The sequence below is a fragment of the Strongyloides ratti genome (assembly GCF_001040885.1).
Source record: "Strongyloides ratti genome assembly S_ratti_ED321, chromosome : 1".
Taxonomy (NCBI): domain Eukaryota; kingdom Metazoa; phylum Nematoda; class Chromadorea; order Rhabditida; family Strongyloididae; genus Strongyloides; species Strongyloides ratti.
Window position 1 is genome coordinate 10,188,532 of NC_037307.1, and position 21,904 is coordinate 10,210,435.

At 21.9% G+C, this 21,904-nt stretch overlaps 6 protein-coding genes across 6 annotated transcripts; 4 read left to right on the top strand and 2 right to left on the bottom strand.

The window, feature by feature from the left end:
- Positions 1-353: 353 nt before the first annotated feature.
- On the top strand, positions 354-2,552 carry SRAE_1000314200 (Hypothetical protein; the record flags this gene model as incomplete). The annotated part of the gene is made up of 1 exon (XM_024650299.1): positions 354-2,552. One exon carries the CDS (start codon positions 354-356, stop codon positions 2,550-2,552), a length of 2,199 nt encoding a protein of 732 aa, XP_024504090.1.
- A 329-nt stretch (positions 2,553-2,881) lies between these two features.
- On the bottom strand, positions 2,882-6,509 carry SRAE_1000314300 (RecF/RecN/SMC, N-terminal domain and SMCs flexible hinge domain and P-loop containing nucleoside triphosphate hydrolase domain-containing protein; the record flags this gene model as incomplete). Its single annotated transcript, XM_024650300.1, has 4 exons — positions 2,882-3,336; positions 3,376-6,067; positions 6,111-6,446; positions 6,492-6,509. The coding sequence occupies 4 exons, from the start codon at positions 6,507-6,509 to the stop codon at positions 2,882-2,884; spliced, it is 3,501 nt and encodes a 1,166-aa protein (XP_024504091.1).
- A 681-nt stretch (positions 6,510-7,190) lies between these two features.
- Positions 7,191-8,171, bottom strand: SRAE_1000314400 (Sel1-like repeat and Tetratricopeptide-like helical domain-containing protein; the record flags this gene model as incomplete). The annotated part of the gene is made up of 2 exons (XM_024650301.1): positions 7,191-8,004; positions 8,059-8,171. The coding sequence occupies 2 exons, from the start codon at positions 8,169-8,171 to the stop codon at positions 7,191-7,193; spliced, it is 927 nt and encodes a 308-aa protein (XP_024504092.1).
- A 943-nt stretch (positions 8,172-9,114) lies between these two features.
- SRAE_1000314500 (Hypothetical protein) lies at positions 9,115-9,791 on the top strand (the record flags this gene model as incomplete). Its single annotated transcript, XM_024650302.1, has 3 exons — positions 9,115-9,163; positions 9,257-9,318; positions 9,366-9,791. The coding sequence occupies 3 exons, from the start codon at positions 9,115-9,117 to the stop codon at positions 9,789-9,791; spliced, it is 537 nt and encodes a 178-aa protein (XP_024504093.1).
- Positions 9,792-11,672: 1,881 nt separating this feature from the next.
- Positions 11,673-12,671, top strand: SRAE_1000314600 (Tropomyosin family-containing protein; the record flags this gene model as incomplete). The annotated part of the gene is made up of 2 exons (XM_024650303.1): positions 11,673-11,717; positions 12,435-12,671. The coding sequence occupies 2 exons, from the start codon at positions 11,673-11,675 to the stop codon at positions 12,669-12,671; spliced, it is 282 nt and encodes a 93-aa protein (XP_024504094.1).
- Positions 12,672-17,445: 4,774 nt separating this feature from the next.
- SRAE_1000314700 (Tropomyosin family-containing protein) lies at positions 17,446-21,414 on the top strand (the record flags this gene model as incomplete). The annotated part of the gene is made up of 9 exons (XM_024650304.1): positions 17,446-17,601; positions 17,652-17,785; positions 17,850-17,954; positions 18,951-19,068; positions 19,231-19,301; positions 19,430-19,568; positions 19,846-19,980; positions 20,150-20,219; positions 21,332-21,414. 9 exons carry the CDS (start codon positions 17,446-17,448, stop codon positions 21,412-21,414), a joined length of 1,011 nt encoding a protein of 336 aa, XP_024504095.1.
- Positions 21,415-21,904: the final 490 nt, after the last annotated feature.

The following is a 21,904-nucleotide window of genomic DNA, read 5'->3' on the forward strand; positions in this document are numbered from 1 at the left end:
TCAAAAAATTTTTTTAAAAAAAAAAAGCTAATAATCAAATTATGTTATTTTTTTATTACTAGTGTTATCATTTTTTTTATATTTAAAATTAAAAAAAACATACAATTATGTATAATTTCCAATCATAAAATTTAATAATATAATTTTCAAATTTATAATTAATAATATATTCAAAAGTAATGGAATGTTAAAAAAAAATAATTTTTGCACAATTAATGAATAAAATTGAATATAGAAAATTATTATTTTAATATTTTCTATTAAAAGTTAAAAAAAATTAACAAATATTAAAATTTTTAACAAATGTTATACATAAAAATAGGAGGATTTTACATAAATATCATTTTTTTAATATGAAATTATTAATATTAATTTATTTATTGTATTTTACAAATGTAATTAATGGAAGTATTTTTGAATATATTTTTTATAAAATAGGTTGGCATCAAGCTGATTTTTCTTGCCCATATTCTATGCCACAAGAATTTGTAGGTGTTTCAAAAGATGAAGGTGATTCATTTAGTATGAACCCAATTATTTTTCAAAATCTGGTTCAAAATCAATATGCCAAATACTTAAAAGAACAAACTATTATTTTAGGAAATGAAAAGAAACTTAAAAATATACAAATATTAAAATTTAAGCTTCGTGAGTTGGCAAAATATATTCAACAAGGTAATGGATTATTAACTTATTTTTGTAGTGGGTCAAAAGATATGAAGAATGTATATATGCCAGTAAAAAATTTTCATGATGAAAAAATCGAAGTACTACGCCAAACAAAAACTATTCCGTGTACTGTTGATACCTGTAAAATTGGTTTATTTTTTGTCCATAATATGAATTGTGATGAATATTGTTTTAATAAATTTGCAAGAGTAGATAAAATTAGCAGAATTTTTTATATTGTTTTTGAACCAGATGACCAAAATAAAGGTATATATTTTGAAGGAGTTAGTGGAGATTTCTTTCCATTAGTACCTTGTCCATATCACAATTGGGTAGTAGCAGCATATATAACAAGATATCAAGTAAGAGGTTATGTAGTTAAAGGTGGTCAATCAGCTGGTAAAGAATTTTTTGATACAAATGTATACATTCCAGCATTTGCTGTTACAAATACTCATCATCACAATAAGTACTTTGTATGTGGAGAACTTATTCAGGAAGGTGAAAAAAATATTGAAATTGGTTTTAAGGTTACACTTAACAATCTTGAAAATAATGAATTAAGGGGTAACAATATTAAAATAGAGGGAGGAAAAGTTTATTGTAAGGGTAAAGTTGTAGATCAAAAAAATTCATATGGTTATGTTGACAGTAGTTATAATATTATATCTGGAAAATCAGAAATGATATATTTTGGAGAAGGATTTAAATTTTATTATAATCAAATTATATTGGTATATAAGTCAACTTCTAATGAACTTTTTAGAGAAGAACGTGTTTTATTAATTTTTAAAAAACAAATTTTTAAGAATTATCAACCAGAATGCGCTGGATATATAAAAAATGTTAAAATGGAATTTACATTTGAAATAGATAAAAAGGAAGTTCTTGATGTACATACAAAAAAATTAGAAGGTGATAAAGAAGTTGCCGTTGTTTTTTTAAATAAAAATTATATAGAAAAAGGTAAAATAGATATAAGATGTCGTGGAGTTAAGGCTGGTGGAAGAGATGCAAGATTCGATGATTTCTATGAATTAACATTTAAGACAAAATTACAAAGAGTTCTTGATGATACACTTAAAGAAAACACGCAACCAGCTTTAAGTGAGTTAATATTTTCTTCTGAGTCAGACAATGTGTTTGGATTATATAGTTGTCAAATAGATTGTCCTGGTAATTGTGCCGGAAAAAACAATTTACAAGATAGAAATATTATGTTATTACCAGAATCAATATTTGAAGCAACAACCAACACTAAAATTTATACAGATAGCAAGGAATATTTAGTATGTGATCTCAAAGTAAACAACTTTGGTGAACTTAAATTTATGCATATACAATACAGAGGAAAAGAAAAAATTTCATATGATGTTGTAAGAAATATTCCAGAAGATGGTTTTAAAAATAATAAATCAGCAATTATTTATGTTGGTAATAAATACAAATTTACTGATGGAACAACTGTTGAATGTAATTATACAGCATTTGATAGACCATATATGTATCAAAAAAAAGTAATGCAATATAATGATTTGAGAAATCAAATTGATCAAGTTGGAAATAAAATTTTGGTACCTATTATTGCAGGTGTTGGTGCAGCAGTCTTTATAATAATATTAGTAATTGTTTTAGTAACATTTAGAATTATAAAAAGAAGAAAGAAAATAAAATTGTTATCAAAAGCTACAAGTGCAAGTGGTGCTTCTTCAATGTCAAAAAGTGAATTTACAAGAAGTACTATGAGTAGATCATTGTCTAAATCAAGAGGAACTAGATCAAAATATTCAAATTCAAATTCAAAAAGCAATAAATCAAATTCTTCTACCTATAAAACTAAAGGAAGCAAATCTAAAAGTAAGACTGGTAGTTTTGTAGGATAACTAAATAATTTATATAAATATAATTATAAAGTTTTTTGTATTCTATTAAAACTTAATGTTTTTGAAACATAAAGTTTTCATTTATAAAATAGTCCTAATTACGTATAAGTTCATTGTAATAGCATTTTTATAATATAAATGAAATATCAATCATATTATTCATTTATTTTTGTGAAGCTAGATGAAAATCAACATAAATGTATTTTATTTTCATACATTTATTTTCATTAATGAGAAGTGTAAAATATAATACCAATATAAATCACTTTTATTTAAAAATATTAAATTATACAAATATAAAAAAATTATTAAAATTAAAAAAAAAATTTTTATCGCTCAATTAATGCTAATGCTTCATCTTTGTTTATTCTCGAAGCAATTGAACCATTTTCTGTTGCAGATATTTGGTAAAATGTACCACCAATTTTAGTTGTCTCTTCTCGGAATGTTGTCAAAAATATTTGATTGTTATAATTAAGGTATTTAATAATTTCAACAAATGAAGCTCTGAAGGCTGTATCTAAATCAGCTTCAATTTCATCAAAACACATAAATGGACAGGAAAAATAATTGTGACAAGCAATAATAAGACATAAAACTATAACATTTCTTTGACCTCCTGAAAACCCACATTCTATATAACTGCCATCACCTGAAGTTTTTACTCTAATTTGAATCCCTTTTATATCTTTTAGTGTTAATTTATCGAGGGGAATAGATTTTTTAAGAGTAAGCTGGAAACGTACCTCTCCATCAGGAAAAAATCTTTTAAATAAAGTGGAAGCTTGTTTAAAAATAAATTTTGACCCTTCAATAAATGTACGATTTTTACCAGTTATTAAAATGTCTGCATAATTAGCCGTTTCCTCGAATTTATCAGATACTGAAATAGACTGTTCAACAATATAATCATAGTCAGAAATATATTCTTCCATTTCTTCAATATCTTCATTTTTAACTCCAGACACAAATTCACATCTTGAGTTAATTTTCTCGTATTCTTCCATTAAATCTTTTATACTAAAATGTTTATAATCATGAAATGCCCGCTCCTCGGCAACTGTTAATTGATATTGCGACAACGTTTCACCGTACCCCTGATATTTATCCAATTGATATTGCAAATCTTCTATCTTTCCCAAAATTACATCAATCTTATTATGAATATTCTTTAAATAGGAAGACAAATTATCCTTTTCTTCATTTAATTCTTTACATCTAAGTTCAAGTTCATTAACAGTATCATTAAAATTTTCACCAATTTCTTTAAGTCTTTTTATATCATTTTGGTAATTGCTAATACATTGCTGGAGTTGATCTTTAAGTTGAAGTAAACGATCCTCACCCAAATCATCATCAAGGCTTTTTGTATAAGTTTCATGTTGCTTTTCGAGAAACTCTACCTGTTTTTCTTGTTCTCGTAATTTTAGTAAATTGCTATTTTTTTTTATTAAAGCATTCATTTTTTTGTTCAAAGCTTTTAGAGATTCCTCTAAATCAGATATTTCTTTAGAAATTTTTTTTCTAGTTTGAGAATCCATTTGTGTATTTCTAAAATTATTTAACTTTTCAATTTTAGAACTAAGTTCATCTATATAATTTGAAGAATTTTTAATTTCTTTTTCAACATAAATGATGGAGTTTTTCAAATCATTAAGTTTAGTTTCATTCAGTAATAAATTACTATCACATGTTTTCTTCTCATTTCTAACAGACTCTAATTTAGATTGTAACAAATTAATTTCTTCATTTTTTTCAACAAGTTTATGATTTTGAACAGCTAGCGCAGATTGTAATTTTTCAATTTGAATTAATTTCTCTTTATAATTAAATTGATCTTCAAGAAATTTTTGTCTAACATCAATAACATTTGAAGTTTCTTTTGAAATACCACATGTAATCTGTCCATTATTTCGATGAACAGAAAAATCATGAGTTATACAATTGACTTTGTATTTAAGATTAATACGGTGTGCTGTCCTTATGTTATCAGTAATATACCAGCTACCAAAAATAGAAATAATTAAATTTCTAAATTTTTCATCAAAAGTTAATACATCTATTAAAGATTTGACATTAGGTTCATCAATCCTTCTAACTTGAAAATCTTTAAATTTTTCTAAAGGATATAAATTAATTTTTTTTTTACATGAAACTTTGGCAAGAATCTCTTGTATCGTTTTTGTTTCGCACACACTGTTAACTACAACTCCAAGTAATGTTGATTTTGGTGCGGCTAATTCAACATATTTTTTTGCTAATTCATCATTACATTTAAAAACATCACATAATGAACCAAAATATATATCAGAATATTGGCTATAATTCATATTTTTTACATCATAAAAATTCCTGTAATTAAAATATTCTTCAATAGCTTTAAGACCATAACATTTTTGTTTATTATAGTATTCATCTATAGGCGATTGAATTGAAATACCATCTGAGAGAGCATCTTTTGTTTTTCCAATACCTAGTAAAATTCTACTTTTTTCAGCAAGAAGTTCATCAAAACTAGCTTTAGTAGTATTATATGCATCATCGTAAGTTGATATCTCTGATTTAGCACTTTCAATTTTTTTTTCAAACTCCTGTATATTTTCCCTCATTTGAGAATGTTTATTATTTAGTTCATTAATTTTCATCTTCTCTTCTTGCAAAAAATTATCAAACTTTTGGATTTCTAAATCAATTAATTCAATTGTTTTTCGAGGAGACCCATTTTCTAAAAGCCCTTGAAATTTCTTTTTTTCTACTAAATCCTGAGAAATACTTAAAATCCTTGAAGATAGCTCATCTTTCTCAGTAACTTCAGCCTCTCCAATTTCTCTTTGAAGTGAAGCATATGTATTTCGAGCAGTATCTAATTCACTTGTCACCTGATTAATTTGATTACGAATTTTTGATTTTTTAGTTGAAATTTCTTCTAATTCAGATTTTATACCATTAAATGATAATTTTTTTTCTCTTAATTCTTCTGTTTTTTTATAAATTTCTTCATTGTTATGACTTATTTTTTCCCTAATATCTTTTAACTTAGAACAACATTCTGAAATATTTTGAGCAGTAAGAAAACTATTTTTAGAAATAACATTTTTTTCCTCAGAAAACCGTTCATGCTCATTTTCATAATCTTTAATCATACATCTAACCCGAGCAACATCAGTCGTGTAATCCTCATATTTAGATAATCTTATCTTCTTTGTTAATGCGTTTTTCAGTGTTTCTAAACTTGAAATTCTTTTATAGTCTTTAACTTTATTATTGTAGTCGGAATATAATTGCTGTTTTGAATCTACAACATTACGAATATTTTCTACTTTTTTTTTACAAGTGGTAATAGCATTTTTACATTTTCCCTCCCAAACTACAGATTCATCAATTTCAAAAAATTGGAGAAGAATTTTAAGAAGACCATTTTGATTAAAATCCTTAGCTGTTACCACTTCGCCTTGCCTAAGAATTATATATTTATTAATACATTGAAATCCTAATGATTGTAACATTATAGTAAGCTAGAAATATTTCTGAATCATATTCAATTATATTAAAACATACATCTTTACGAGTAACTATATCATCATTAAAATATAATACTTGCTTGTGAGGTGTTATTATTTTCTTGATAACAAAAATATTATTATTATCAGTTTCTTTAACTTTTCCAATAACCTCAACGGCTATCAAAGCTTCATTGCCATATTTTGCAGAATCAAAAAGTGTACGAGTTCTCTCCAAAATTGATTGCTTATCATATATATCCGTAAAAATATGACAGAAAGCTGTATAAATATTCGATTTACCAGATCCATTTCGCCCACAAATAATGTTCACTTTTGAATCAAAATTTAATTCCTGTTCTTCTTTAAAAGAAAGAAAATTTTTTAATGTTAGCTAAATTTAATTAAATTTATAGAAATTATAAAATATAAAAATTACCTTAGAAATGTAAGCCATTTAATTCATATGCCGTTATTTACAACACCTATTTTAGTTTTTATCAACGTAATAGTTTTTGTGTAGAAATTTTTTTTTCCTGAAAAATGGATAATTTTACAATATAATTTTTTTTGATTACAAATTACACAAAGAAAAAAAACTGCGAATTGTAATATGATTTCAATATTACACCAATAGTCTTTGGGAAAATGTTTGACTTGAGGTAATATGACAATCTTATTCAAAAAAAATAGTTTTGTAAGTTCAAAACACAAAAATAGTTTATTTTATTTAATTTATTACCATTAATATTATTTGAATCAATTTATAAATTGGTTTTAATTTAATTATACAAATTTAAAGTGAGTAAAATTTTTTCTAATTTTATTTTTAAAAGTTCTTTTGTTAGTATTTCCAACATAAATAATTTATGAAGCAAAAAACAAATTTTTTTAAATATAACATGAACTTTGAAATTCATCAAGTTCACAATAAAAATTACTTCAAAAAACACAAAATATAATAGAATACTTTTATGGCGAATATAAATACAACTAAGAAATAAAAATTGTTAACCCAAATATATGTACAAAATATCACAAAAAAAATATTCACCTTAGTAGGTGGCACTCGGAGTCATAGTGATTCAAAACACTCTAATTAATATTCTACTCATATATTATTGACTAGAAAAAAAAACTAAAAAGGAAATTTGATAAAAAAACTTTGGAAACATCTGTTGTATTCTCTATCAATATTACTAAGAATTTGCCTTACAACAACACTAACACGTTCAGGAAAATCTTTGTAACCCAGAAATTGTTTAAATTTATTTTCATATTTTGGTGAAGCCGCTATTAGAAGAGACATTTGGCGCTTCAAAAGATCCTCATCAAAATCAGGTGATTTCATATTTTTTACAGCTAAAAAGTAGGTTGCTTCAGGATGTTTTAAAGAACTTGCTTTTTCCATTTCTTCAATACCTTGTTCTCTATTTTGTTCAATACCAATTCCATTAATAAGACATACTGCTAGTTGATAACATGAATCTGAATGATTCTTTTTTGATAAATCTTTCCATATCATTATAGCTTTTCCCTTGTTTTCTGGTAAACCTTTACCTTCAAAAAGACATTGTGCTAAATTATACAAAGCATTATTATTTCCTCTTTGTGATGCTGCATAAAACAATTTAACTGCTTCAAAATAATGTTTTTTATTAAATAAATCTATTGCTTTATCATTTACATCATCTTCTTTTCCATTTTCAATGTCTCTATACATTGATACATCAAAAATGTTTAAATCTTCAATATTTGAAGTTTTTAAATTAGATTCTGTATTGATATTTTTAATTGTTGTATCTTTATTATTTTTTAAATTAAAAACTTGAGGTATAGTAAAAACAGGATTTGAAATACATATTCCTTTTAATACATCACTCAAGTAAAGTGATGGATATCCACCTAAACATGGTCCTTGAGTTTTAGCATTAGCTATATTTATTATAATTCTACAAATAAATAAAAAATTAAAATAAAAGTAATAAAAAAAATAAATTTCTTACCTATTTTGTTGCAAAGGAAGATCATCTTGTGATTGTAAGTCAGTAGATGATGGTAATATTAAACGATGCCCCTGTCTAAATACATTTGTTGCAGCTATTCTTTGTGCAGCCATATGACTTATTATATAATAAGTATTTTTTGTTTTTTTTTTGTAAAAAGTTGAGAAGGAAAAGTAAAGAGAAATTCTTGCTCTTTAGATAAAAAAAAAAAATCTTTTTTTTTTGTTATATTTAAATAAATCAAAGTTGTATGGTCCTTCTAATACTAGTGTATTCAAAAACTAAATTAGAAATAATAGTGATTCTGGAACAAAATAATATAATAATTTCTAATGTAATTTATACAAAATAAATATACAAATTAATATTAACTAATTGTATTAGAAGGAAAGATTGATATATTTATATATACTAATTTTGAAAAACAATATTTTAAAACACGTCAGTGTTATAATATGGAATAGATTGAAATATATATGTAATATAGATAGATAAATACCCACAGCTATCACTACCACATTTACGATAAATAAAAAAAAATTTCCGTAAGTAGTAGAAGATAGTTCAATTGATGTTCTCTGAAGTAAAAATAAAGTAATTCTAATGGTTAATAATATTACAAGGTTATAATTCAAAAATTTAATCATATGTAATGTTATGATAAGAATAAACGCGACATATATACTTATCTACTAAAATTGTATATAATAAAATGAATTATTTTGGAAAAAGATAGAGTATGATCATTGATCAAGGAAAAATTAAGAAATAGATATAATAAAAAGATATAAATTATTTATTATTATTAATAAATTAAAAGAAAATATTAAAAGAAGAAATAGGAAAAAAAAAAGAGAGAGAGAGAGGGAGATTAAACTACATGAAGAATCAATTATTGTAAATGTCCTAACTGGAAAATAATTAATAGATCAAGGCAAATTATATTTGTTTTTAGTGAACAATACCATCATTTATAAAATATTCATTTTATAGTATTATTATTTTTATTAAAGGTTAAAGTTTTTTCAATATATCTAGCAAATTTGCTAAAAAAAAATGGGTAATTGTATCATTTCTGGAAAAAAAAAATGCAAAGAAAAAGAGGGTAAGAGAAATTATTAAGAAATAGTTTTTTTTTTTCTTTTAACTTTTATATATAATATGTTTTGGTATAATTACTAATATGTATATATTATAGTTTATGTTAAACAATTATCTTTGGAAGAACCAAGTAGTAAAAATAGTACATTTAAAGAAGAGGTAATTAAAAAAAAATAATTTGTTTATTAATAAATTTATTTATTTAGCTAATAAATAATAAAGAAAATAAAGATGAAGTTAATTTAAATAATGAAGATAATAATATTATTAATCAAAATAAAATAGAAGAAAAAACAAGTAATACTTTTATGGAGGATGATAATAAAGAAAATGAAAATATTGATTTAGATTTAACTTGTAATTCAAATGTATATAATAATTTAGAAGAATCCAGTAGTATTTCTTCACTTCCATCATATCATACACCTGTAGGAACTCCTAAATTTAAAATTCCAAATCTTTTTAGTGAAGATCGTCCAATTCAACCAATGCCAACACCATTCCGTATTGATGCTGTAACTCCAGGAAGAAGAATTGAAAATTTATGTGATCGTAATGGACGGGTTCGAAAAGATGCTCCCTTTCAGGTTTATTTAGCAAAAAAAAGAAAACAAAATTTATTTGTACATTAGCTTTTTTACTATCTTTTTTTTATTTTTTTGTAATATTAACTTTGTAAATACTATCATTAACCTTTTAAATATTTTTTAATATAATTAATGAGACATTATCGTAATTGTATAAAGATAAAAATTAATCAAATTTTCTTTTTGGTTTTATTTTTCAATAACATTTAAAAATAATAATATCAATCAAAAAGTGGAGGCGTAGTTTGTTTGTCAAAAAAGAAAAAAAAAAAAGAAGAAGAAAGTATATAAATTTTATTAATAAGAAAATATATATAAATGAAATATGTCATTTATTAAAAATGTACTGATAAAAGATTTAAGATTAAAAATAATAACTACATTCCAGAGAAAAATTTTAACAATCAGTAGTATTATCTTAAAAATATATGTATTATTAAATTTTATTTGTAAAATTGTCATTGTTAAAACATTTTTAATCAAAAATATAATTATTATTTATAATTATTGGGGGCGAAAGAAGACAACAGAGGATTTATATAGAGATGACTAGGAGAAAGACTTAAAGTATATCTTTAAAGATATATATTATATGATAACAGAGGGCGTTTGATCTTAAGGATAAAGTGATTGGTAAATGTAATATATTTAATAAGAAATAGAGTGTCAGTCATTTGTAACATACTTTTATTGTATTCAAGAAAAATTTAATGTCAATAAATTTTGCCAAGATTATTGAAGATACATCATTATAACCAGAAGAGTTATATTGAGTTTGTTAAAATGTAAAGAAAGACATAATGTTTTGATAGAGAAATTTAGACTTTATATAAATGTGTGTGAAGTTATATTAGTTATCGGAGAATAATATTAAATTTAATAATAAAAATAATATAATCAAAGGCAGCTGTTGATCTATGATATGAGAGGTAAAAAAAAAAGATAAGAGATAGAGAATAAAATATATTTGATAGAGAATAATATATTTGCCGGGGAGTTAAAAATATTTTATGAATAAGGAGAATCAACAAGAATTAATATCTAGTATATCTTCCTAGTATTATTAAAATATTTCTACTGATAAAAACAGTTTAATAAAGAGAATTATGATCAGTATCAGTTGTAAGGAGGAGGAATTCTAAGAGATATTAACACAAGATGTTTAGAGGATATTTATTATTAAAACATATATATGTTCTAGATGGCAAGTGTGATATTAGTAGTATATCTTCTTATAATCAACCTTCTATTATTGCTTATATTTTTTAAAAACATTCATAGATTGTTTCTGAAATATTAATGGAAGCACCTATTACAAAGTATTTTGATTATTATAATGGTTTTTTTTTTATTAAAATATATATCTTATATTTTCTAAATTCACTTAATGCCATTCTTATTTTTATCCCAATATATAAAAGAAAAGAGTTTATATATTATATATTCATAAAAATTCCTAAAATTTTCCTAAACTATGATTAAATTTTTTTTAAAATAAATTATTATTTTAAAATTATTATTAATTTCAAATATATACATGATAATATATATTTTTTTTTCTATAAATTGTTTTATACTTTTTTATTTTCTATATAATTATTTTATTAATACAATTAATTTACTTATTTAACACATTTTTTTACATTAACAATAGTACTATAAACATTGTTATATATATTTTTGATCATACAACAAAAAAGAAAAATCACATTCATGTAAAAAAGATGAATCATAAGATTATCTTTTTTAACTATTTTCTATAAAAATCAACTCAATCTAAAATATATATATTATTTTAGTAATTTTATTTTATATTTTAAACGTTATTATAGTAATATTAGTGTATTTTTTATTAATTTTATATGATTATCTTCTAATAACTCTTTTTAGAATCGCTTTTTCCTTTCTTTAAAATAAATAATCAAGATGGACGCCATTAAGAAGAAGATGCAAGCTATGAAGCTCGAGAAGGTAATTTTTTAATAAAAAAAATATTTTTAGTAAGAATTGATAATAAAGTATATTTTTTTAAATAACAGTAAAATGTATAATCAATTTTCAATTTGTTAAAATTTTTATAAATTTTATAGTTTGTCAATTATTTAGATATATATTTTTACTTATTCATGATATAATTTTTAAAAAAAAAAACTTTTTTTTTATTATAATAAGATCTTTTATCAAATTTATACATCTGTTTATTAAATAAAGTAAACCATTACTTAAGAAATTTATTATCATTATTGTTAGTATTATATTTTAATGATAGAATGATTTAAAAACTTTTCCCTAAGTATACTAGAAAAGAGCTATAAAGCAGACTTAATATAAAATAATAGTAATTATATGTATGTATGTATAATAAATATTATTGCTGATAGTATGATAAAAAGATGTGAGAGGATATATTACTCGGAATTGGTTGATTTACTCATTGATAGATGATTACTGAGGGGGTGGATTGTAAGGTTAAAATTTAAGATGATATTTAAGAAAAAATTTAAAGTTTGTTATATTAGAATTTATGTTAGAATATAATATGATTAAGAAAATAAATATAATGACATATTATTTAAAAAAAAAAAATAAATATTTTATTATCAAAATAAAATATATATAGGAAATGATTATGATATATAGAAAATAAAAAGAAATATTATTAATTAAAAATAATATCATACAATTTAGGATAATGCTCTCGATCGTGCTGATGCTGCTGAAGAAAAAGTTAGACAAACCGCTGAAAAACTTGAACGTTGTGAGGAAGAACTTAGAGATACACAAAAGAAAATGATGGCTGTTGAGAATGATCTTGATAAGTACATGGAAGATTTAAATACCGCCAATCAACAACTTGAAGAAAAGGAAAAGAAAGTCCAAGAGGTATGTTTTGGTAGTAGAAAAATAAAAAAAATAGTTATATAATTCTTTAATTATATCTGGTATATCAATATTATTTTATTTTTATTCAAATAATAAGTATCATTGATAATAGTTTGAATAAGATAAATAATATAAATACTAGAAAAAAAAAAAATTTTTTTTTAGCGGAAGAAGCGATCATTTTATGAATTGAAATAAAATACAGTACGTTTCAAGTTTCTTTACAACTTGATTTTGCTTTCTAATATCATACTTTTGATGAATAGAAAAATGAAAAAAGAGTAAGTAAAATTTAAAATCAACAACAATACTTTATTTTATAAATATTAAATGTATTTATAATTTAAACACTTAATGTTTGCCTAATTTAATAGTGTAAAAAATAATAGATAAAAATTTTTATTAGTATGTGAAAGAAAATGTTTCCAAGACATGTAAAAAAATTCTTCATTTCCTAAACTAAACAATAGACACATAACAATTGTATTATATTTTATTTAAACATCTCATTGAATAGCAATAGAGACAAAAGCTTCTATGTTTACATTTTTGCACAAATATATACATATATATATATATATATCACTACTAAATAGTTTTATTAAAAAAGAGTAGAAAAGATTTAAAGATCGTAGAAGTTTAAAGTCACGACTAAAAATATATATTAGGTTTTAAAATAGGTGTAATATAAAAACAACTTTTTTAAAGGAGTGCTTATTTTAATATGACAAAAATGATTCATTTTATAAGCTTTTTTTTTTTATATTAAAAAAAAAAATGTTTTTATTATCTTTTATAATTCTTTACATGTGATCGATAGATTAAAAACTATTTTTGATAAGGAATAATATAATAGGTAAAAAAAAAGTTCTATAATTATTATGTCAATATAAATAAGTATGATCTATTAAAATTTTATCAATATACACTTTGCTTTTTATTATTTATTATCATTATTTCATCTATAACATACATTTTTTGAAAAAAAAAAAACTTTTATTAGATATAGATGTAAAATCACCAATTGAAAGTAATATATAAATATATTAAATCGCGATTACAATTATGATAATAGGCCTATCTATTTAAATGATAAAAAATACATTTTTATATGTAATATAACTTACTTTCTATTTTTTTTCTTAATTGAGTTTTTTAAAATTTTGAGTTATAATCTATAATTATAAAATTAGTTAATAATTTAATAAATTAATATTAAATTAATGTCATTTTTCCAACTAATTATATCATTAATTTCTTAGTAAAAATATAATATCAAAAATAAATTCAACCCAAACATAATAATTATTTACTTTTTTTTTATCAAATCCTTATTAAAATATATTTAACTTTTTTTTTTAAAATTATTGAATCTTTTATAAATTTACTATTTAGTCATCCTACATTAACAATTATTTTTAAAATTGTAGTAAATATACTTTTTATAGTACCTTTTAACTTTTATTCTATTATTGTTCATTAAAACATCTATATATTATCAACAACAACAAAAAAAATAACCCACTTATTTTATAAAATTGTTATACAAAAATTTCATTTCCTTATTAAATAAAATTTTCTAGTACAAAAAATTTCTTAGTAAATATGATAAAAAAAAAAAAAATTCTTTTTAACTAGTTAAAATCACACTCGTGAAAAGCTTTCCACTCTCATTCAAAATTAGCCTTCTTTCTCCTATTAACATATATAAATTTTTATTAAATAAAAGTTCCACATTTTTATTATTTCAAGCATTTTATAAAAATAAATGTACTAAAACGGTATATTTTTTTATTATTTTTTTTGTTTTTTAAAATTTTGTTTACTAAAATTTATAACAATAAGTTATTAAGAAATATAAAAATAAAATATATTTAAGAGGAAATAATTAAGAAAAAAAAATTGTACTTTTTTTTATAACATATTAAATATATTGTTATACTCAAATTAAAATTTCTAGATAAATATAATTATTCTATATATAATATTGATAAATTAAAATTAATTATTTAATTATTTTTCTTTAAATTAAAACAAGTAATATAGTTGCCGAATATATCACATCCTACTTTGACTAAATATTTTATTTTTATATAATTATAATATTTATTTTTAAAAAGTTTTTCTATTCACCTGTTGATTGATAAATCCACTTTAAATAATTTACCATAGCATTTCCAATTATAGTTTATTATTTTTTTTATTACTATTATCATGAATATAGTAAAAATGAAAGAGGAAAGTAGTAGAAATAAAATATTTTTCAATATAATATTAAGTTAAGTTATTATATATAATATTCTTATATACATATTATTCAATTATATTTTCAAAAAATTTATCATCCATTAATTTTTAAATAATAATAAATGTCAAAAAAAAAGAAAATTATTTATTTATATATGAATAGAATTTTAAAAATATTATAAATTGACAATAATAATTACTTAAAATTTAGTACATTTTAAAATTATTGAAAATTTTATAAATTAATTATGAAAGATTTGTAGGAATTATATATTTTATTATCTTTTAGTGAAAGTTTCTCTTTTCTTTTAATCATGTATATATAATATATAAATAAAGATATATGTAAATTAACTTTTTCAAGTTTTTAGAATATACAAATATTTTACCTTTTTGTGATAAACTACATATTATCATTAATATTTGTAGGTAATATATGAGAAAGATATAATTGTATGTTAATCTTAATAAATTAAAAATATTAAATCTTTTAAATATTATATATTAATTTTAATTATAAGATATATTTTTATTATTATTTAACTAAATTTAAAATTAATGCCCATATAAATATTTTCATGGTTTTATATCTACTTACATTATATATATTTTTTTAAAATAATTATTTAAGAAAATTTTCATGTGTAATGTGATAAAATTTGAAAGAATAATAATTATATTATATATTTACCTATTAGGAATGACCTCTCAATAAAGGTGCTTTTGAGGAACACACATCAATTACTAATTTTAATAGTTAGTATTTCTTTTCATTTCTCTTTTATTGTAATGTTGTTAATTTGAAGTTTGATTATCTTCTTTTATGACTACATATATATATATATATAAATATATATATACATATATTTATATATACTTCTTCACAATTAATGGGTATTGGTATTTACCCTATTTGAATTATCATTGTTGTTGTTGTTGTCTTTTGAGGATAACATATTTAGATATACATTAACTTCTGATAAATTACTTCTTTTACATAATTGTTTAAACCCATTATAGTTTTGTTGATTTATCTTTCTTCCTCTTTCATTATTCTTTTTCATTCATGTGATATATTTCTCTTGATTTATCTTAACAATATTTTATATATATATTATAATAAAATTTTCATTAAATATTAGGTGGTCAATCAACAAAACTATTTTGCTTCTATTTTTCTATTTATCTTAACTCTATTATTTAAATTTATTTATATTCTATTAATTTATCATAAATTATTTTCAATAACATTAAAAAGTAAATAAATGTTCATTCATTATAATATTATTTTCTAAAAATTTAATATTTATATAAATGATCAAAAAAAAAAAAGTAGAAGAAATTATTATATATTTTTCTTAAATACCTTGTTTTGAAATTGTATAGTAGAAAGTTTTTTTTTTTAACATATTACTTCACAAAAATATAATATTTTTATACTATTTTACTCTTCTTTAGACAATATGTCACATCGTCATCATTACACATAAAATAATTTTTGTTTTAAACATAAATATTTATAGTTCCACCTCTACATGTTTTTCCTGATTATATATATATATATATTTAAAAAAAAAAAAGAGAATAAGAGATCAGTTAAATTGAGTAAAGATACAATTTTTGTTAAAAAGAAAAGTAAATGAAAAATTTTTGTAGTATATTAAAAATTAACTAGAATCTTATTGGATAATAAACATTTTTAAAAAGTTTTTACTTTCATTATATACTTAACAATAAATATTTTAAACAATTCTCTTTTCATATTAATTTTCTTCCCCCTCCTAGAAGATAACGTATAATAATGACTTTTTTTCCGTTAATTATTTACTTACAATTATATGTATATATATATATATTGAAGCTCCACCACAAAAATTTTATTTATATTTTAACATCTTCAAATAATAATTCTTATAACTTCTTCACTTACCGGTCCCAGGCGTGTCCTTTATAGTTTCTTTCCTCACTCTTATACTTTTTATATAGATTTTTGGACAAATATAAGATTTTAAATATATAGATGATATAATTTTAAAGAAAGTTAATAGATAGTTAAATGTTATCATAAAATGTATTATAATTTACTTTTGTATTGTACTTATATTTTTATATTATACTATATCTTTATCTTATATTTATTATACTTTAATTTTTATAGATTTAATAAATAGGATATATATATAAATTTAAATATTTAATCAAAGTTTAATTATATCTATTATATTTTAATTAATTTTACTTAATAACATTTATTTTAAAAGTTAAATTATTATCAAATAATAAGTTATAGAAATAATCTATTTAACTAAAGCTAGTATAAATTCTTTTACAAAAACTTATATATATTTAAAATTACATAAGTTATATTTATTGTTTCATAAATTTTTAAGAACGTGATAATATTCTTAAAAAGTTAGATACTATATATTTAAATAATAAGAATATATTAATAATAATCATATTATTTTATTATATAAATATGTTATATTATTGTCCTTATTGCGCGATTATATCATTATTTTACACTGATATTAAATATTATTCTAGTCCTAGTCTATCATCTCTAAATATGTCTAAAGTTGATCGTGGTGGTGCACAACAAACATCTCTTCTTGATGTTCTTAAGAAGAAGATGAGACAGGCTCGTGAAGAAGCCGAAACAGCTAAAGATGAAGCTGATGAAGTTAAAAGACAACTTGAAGAAGAACGTAAAAAACGTGAAGATGTAGGTTATAAATATAATATAGATAAAAATATATTATATTGGATGTTTAGGCTGAAGCTGAAGTTGCAGCACTCAATCGACGTATTGTTTTAGTTGAAGAAGACTTGGAACGTACTGAAGATCGCTTAAAAACCGCTACTCATAAACTTGAGGAAGCTTCAAAAGCAGCTGATGAAGCTGAACGGTAGGATAATTAGATTAACAACAAAATTTTTATAGGCTGAAGCTGAGGTAGCTGCTCTTAACAGACGTATGACCCTTCTTGAAGAGGAACTTGAACGTGCTGAAGAGAGACTTAAGATTGCCACTGAAAAAATGGAAGAAGCTTCAGCTAATTGTGATGAATCTGAACGGTAATTTTATCAAATAATTATTTTAGTTGATAATAGCTTAATTGGAAAAAATATATTGTGATCAGATTCAAAAAAAAAAAATAAATAAAAAAAGGGCAGAAGAAAAATTGCTACCTCATGAAGCTTCAAATTTGCTTGAACAAAAAAAATATATGTTATGCTTTAAAAATGCTTTAAGCTTACTAAACTTAATTAGTCTTAGTTTATATATATATATATTAATACATATTGTCTATTGTCTTTTTATTGTTATATTTTAATACTTTAGTGCTCGTAAGTCCATGGAAACTCGTTCTCAACAAGACGAGGAGCGCGCTAATATTCTTGAAGTACAAGTTGATGAAGCTAAAGTTATAGCTGAAGATGCAGATAGAAAATATGAAGAGGTATGAAAATAATGAGTGATCTAATGTTAATTTTTATCTACCTCTTCAATTATTTTCACTTTTTAACTAACTGTCTCTTTGTATAACTTATAATATTAACTACTAACAAAATTTTGATAAAATAATATAATATTGCTATAAGCTTTTGCATGTTTAAAAATTATAAATAATAACCAATATATATATAAAATTTAACAATTTTTTTTATTTCCCTTTTAGTGCACGAAGAGTTCTAGAAAATCGAAGAGATGTGGATGATGATAGATTTCATGAGCTCGAAACTAAACTAAAAGAATATCAATCCTTGTTGCATGTAACTGAATTTAAGTCTGAAGAGGTGTGTTCCCTTAATACTAATCTTTTTTTTTTTATTTTTTTTAACTAAAAAAAATTTACTTATTATCCCTTTTGTGTCTGTCTTCAATATTATACTGTCTATGATTAGAATATTATGAAATAATTAAATATTCTAATATGAAGAAAATAAATGAAATTATGTATAGTTTGAAAGAAAAATTTTTTTACAAGAAACTGATCCAACAACATATCATCCATTTAAGCATTATATGGAATTATTAAAAAATAAAAATTAATATAATAATTGTTACAGTGTCCGTAAAGTTATGGAAAACCGTTCATTCCAAGATGAGGAACGTGCCAATCAAATTGAAGGACAACTTAAAGAAGCTCAACTTTTGGCTGAAGAAGCTGACAGAAAATATGATGAGGTTTGAAATTTAATTGATGCATGAAGATAAGATAAAAAAAAAAACTAGAAGTATTATGTAGACAGATATAGACACCTATATATATTTTTTTTTACCATATTAACTTACTAATACTTTCATTAAATTAGAATCAATTTTTTAAACATATCAATATTTTTCTAGGTTGCCCGTAAATTAGCTATGGTTGAAGCTGATTTAGAACGTGCTGAAGAACGTGCCGAAGCAGGAGAAAAGTAAGTTTTTACTAACACATAAAAATAGATTATTACTATAATTAACATTAAATAATGGTATATTTAAATAATATTTTAAATTTACTAATGAAAAAGATAATTAATGAATTATTTTAATTATTATCTAGCAAAATTGTTGAATTAGAAGAAGAGTTACGTGTTGTAGGAAACAATCTCAAATCACTTGAGTTGTCTGAAGAAAAGGCTCTTGAAAAAGAAGAGGCCTTTGATAATCAAATTCGTGCCTTAGATTCACGTCTTAAAGAGGTTAATATTTAGCTTTCTTTTTTTTTAAAATAACCTTACCTTTGATAGTATTGCATTTTATGCTTTGATATATATATAAAAGTATACATATATTAAAAATGTCTCTTTTTAAGGAATTTTTTTTTTTTTTGCATATAAATTTTATTATAACAAACTTTTTTTTTAACTAATAATTAACTAACATAAAATATATATTAGATATATATATACAATATAAAAAAAATATATTAACAATATTAACTTTTAACATAATTTACCTTTGATTGTTTGTAGCAAGATTGTTGAGTTGGAAGAAGAACTCCGTGTTGTTGGTAACAACTTGAAGTCTCTTGAAGTTTCTGAAGAGAAAGCTTTGCAACGTGAGGACTCTTACGAAGAGCAAATTCGTAACCTTACTGCTCGTTTGAAGGAGGTATGAATTTTTTTCCATTTTTTTTTTCTTCTTTTTTTTTTGTGGTTGAACGAAAAGTTTTAATGAATGTTGCGATGTATCATTGGAACTTTGCAGGCATCATCATTATTCCTTTGTTCAATTACATTCATAAAACACCATCTAATAATGTTTTTTTCTAATATTTTAGGCTGAGACACGTGCTGAGTTTGCTGAAAGATCCGTTCAAAAATTACAAAAAGAAGTTGACAGATTAGAAGGTATGTTTTAATTTATATAAAGTTTTTTTTTTTTACTTGCACCATAAAATACCAATAATATACCATAAGAATTTATAATTTTTGTCTATCTATGTAACAATGTTGTCCTATTATAATGCTTTAATTATATGCTTAATGTCTTTGCTTTTTGCCTTGCTTCAGATGAATTGTTACTTGAAAAAGAACGTGTTCGTAATCTTACTGCTGAGATTGAACAGACTGTCCAAGAAATTCAAGGATCATAATTTTTTTTTTGTCTATTGTCATGTTATTAAATATGTCAATGGTTATATAAATCTTCAACTATTTTTGCTTCATACTTTTTTTTGTCAAATATATAATTTCATATTTTATGTTTTTCTCTTTTTATGTTTCTATATAAATATAAAATAGTGACGAGTCAAATAATTTTTTTTTTTTTTAATGCTTAAATATATTGCTTATTAATTACACAATAGCAAATTATAATTATTTTTTTTTTGCATGAATAATTAACTAACTGTTTTGAATGTTTTTTTTTGTAGATAATAATGATAAATGTCACCATGAAAAGAAAAAACTTCAAGAAGAGCTTGATAAACTAATGAATGAATTAAATTCTGTCTAAATAATGATAACATTTTTTTTTAAAATTAAACCATATTGGCTGAAATATTACACATATTTATAAAAAATATCTTTTATTTTAAAGATTTTATAAGCATGTAAAGAAATTTTTTAAAATATGTTTTCTAACAAACCTAGTCTTTTTTTCAAAATTTAATTCAATATCATGCATGAAATGTTCCTTCTTATCTTAATGATGTTATATAAAGAAAAAAAACCAATCCTGACATCAAAAATATTTTACATAATTAATTTTATATTTATAATCATTTATAAATGCATGATCTTTTAAGTAATTTAAAAAAAAAAATTCATTTTATGTATATTAGTAAAAATAAAATTTAAAAAAAAAAAGATTGTATATGTTGCATGAAATGATAATTAATGAAAATATGAGAATGCTATCCAGTTTCAATTAAATGTTTAAGTACGGATCATATTGGTAAAAATAAGTACAATTTTGAAAATAAAAATACAACAATAATTAAAAATTTAATTTATTTTAGATGAACTTCTTCATGAAAAGGAAAGATACAAATCAATCTCAGAAGAACTCGATCAAACTTTCCAAGAACTTTCCGGATATTAAAAAGACTACTCATCTCTTGTTTTTTTTTATAATAAATAAAGAGACAAAATGTTTTCGGCATTCTTATTTTTAAAAAAAAGTTTATCATCTGATACAAGACACAACCACAAACAAAATCACCAATACCATTTTTACAACTATTGTCAAATAATTACTTTAATTTTTGTTTGAAAGTTGAAAAAATTTATTATTGCTATATAAATAAAAAAATTTTTATCACTAATTTTGTTTTATATAAATTTTTTGTAAGCATAATTTTATATGAATATAAAAATAGATAAATATTCTTATCTATTTATTGAATAAATCATATTTAAGATGATTCAAATATTGAAGTAATAATACTTTATTCTTTTTTCAACATAATATACTTTTTTTTTTGTTTTGTCTACACATAATTATTCCTTTATCATTATATTATATTATTGATATCTCAAACAATTCTTATTACAAAAAAAAAGCCTATTAAAGATAATTTAATAATGTATAT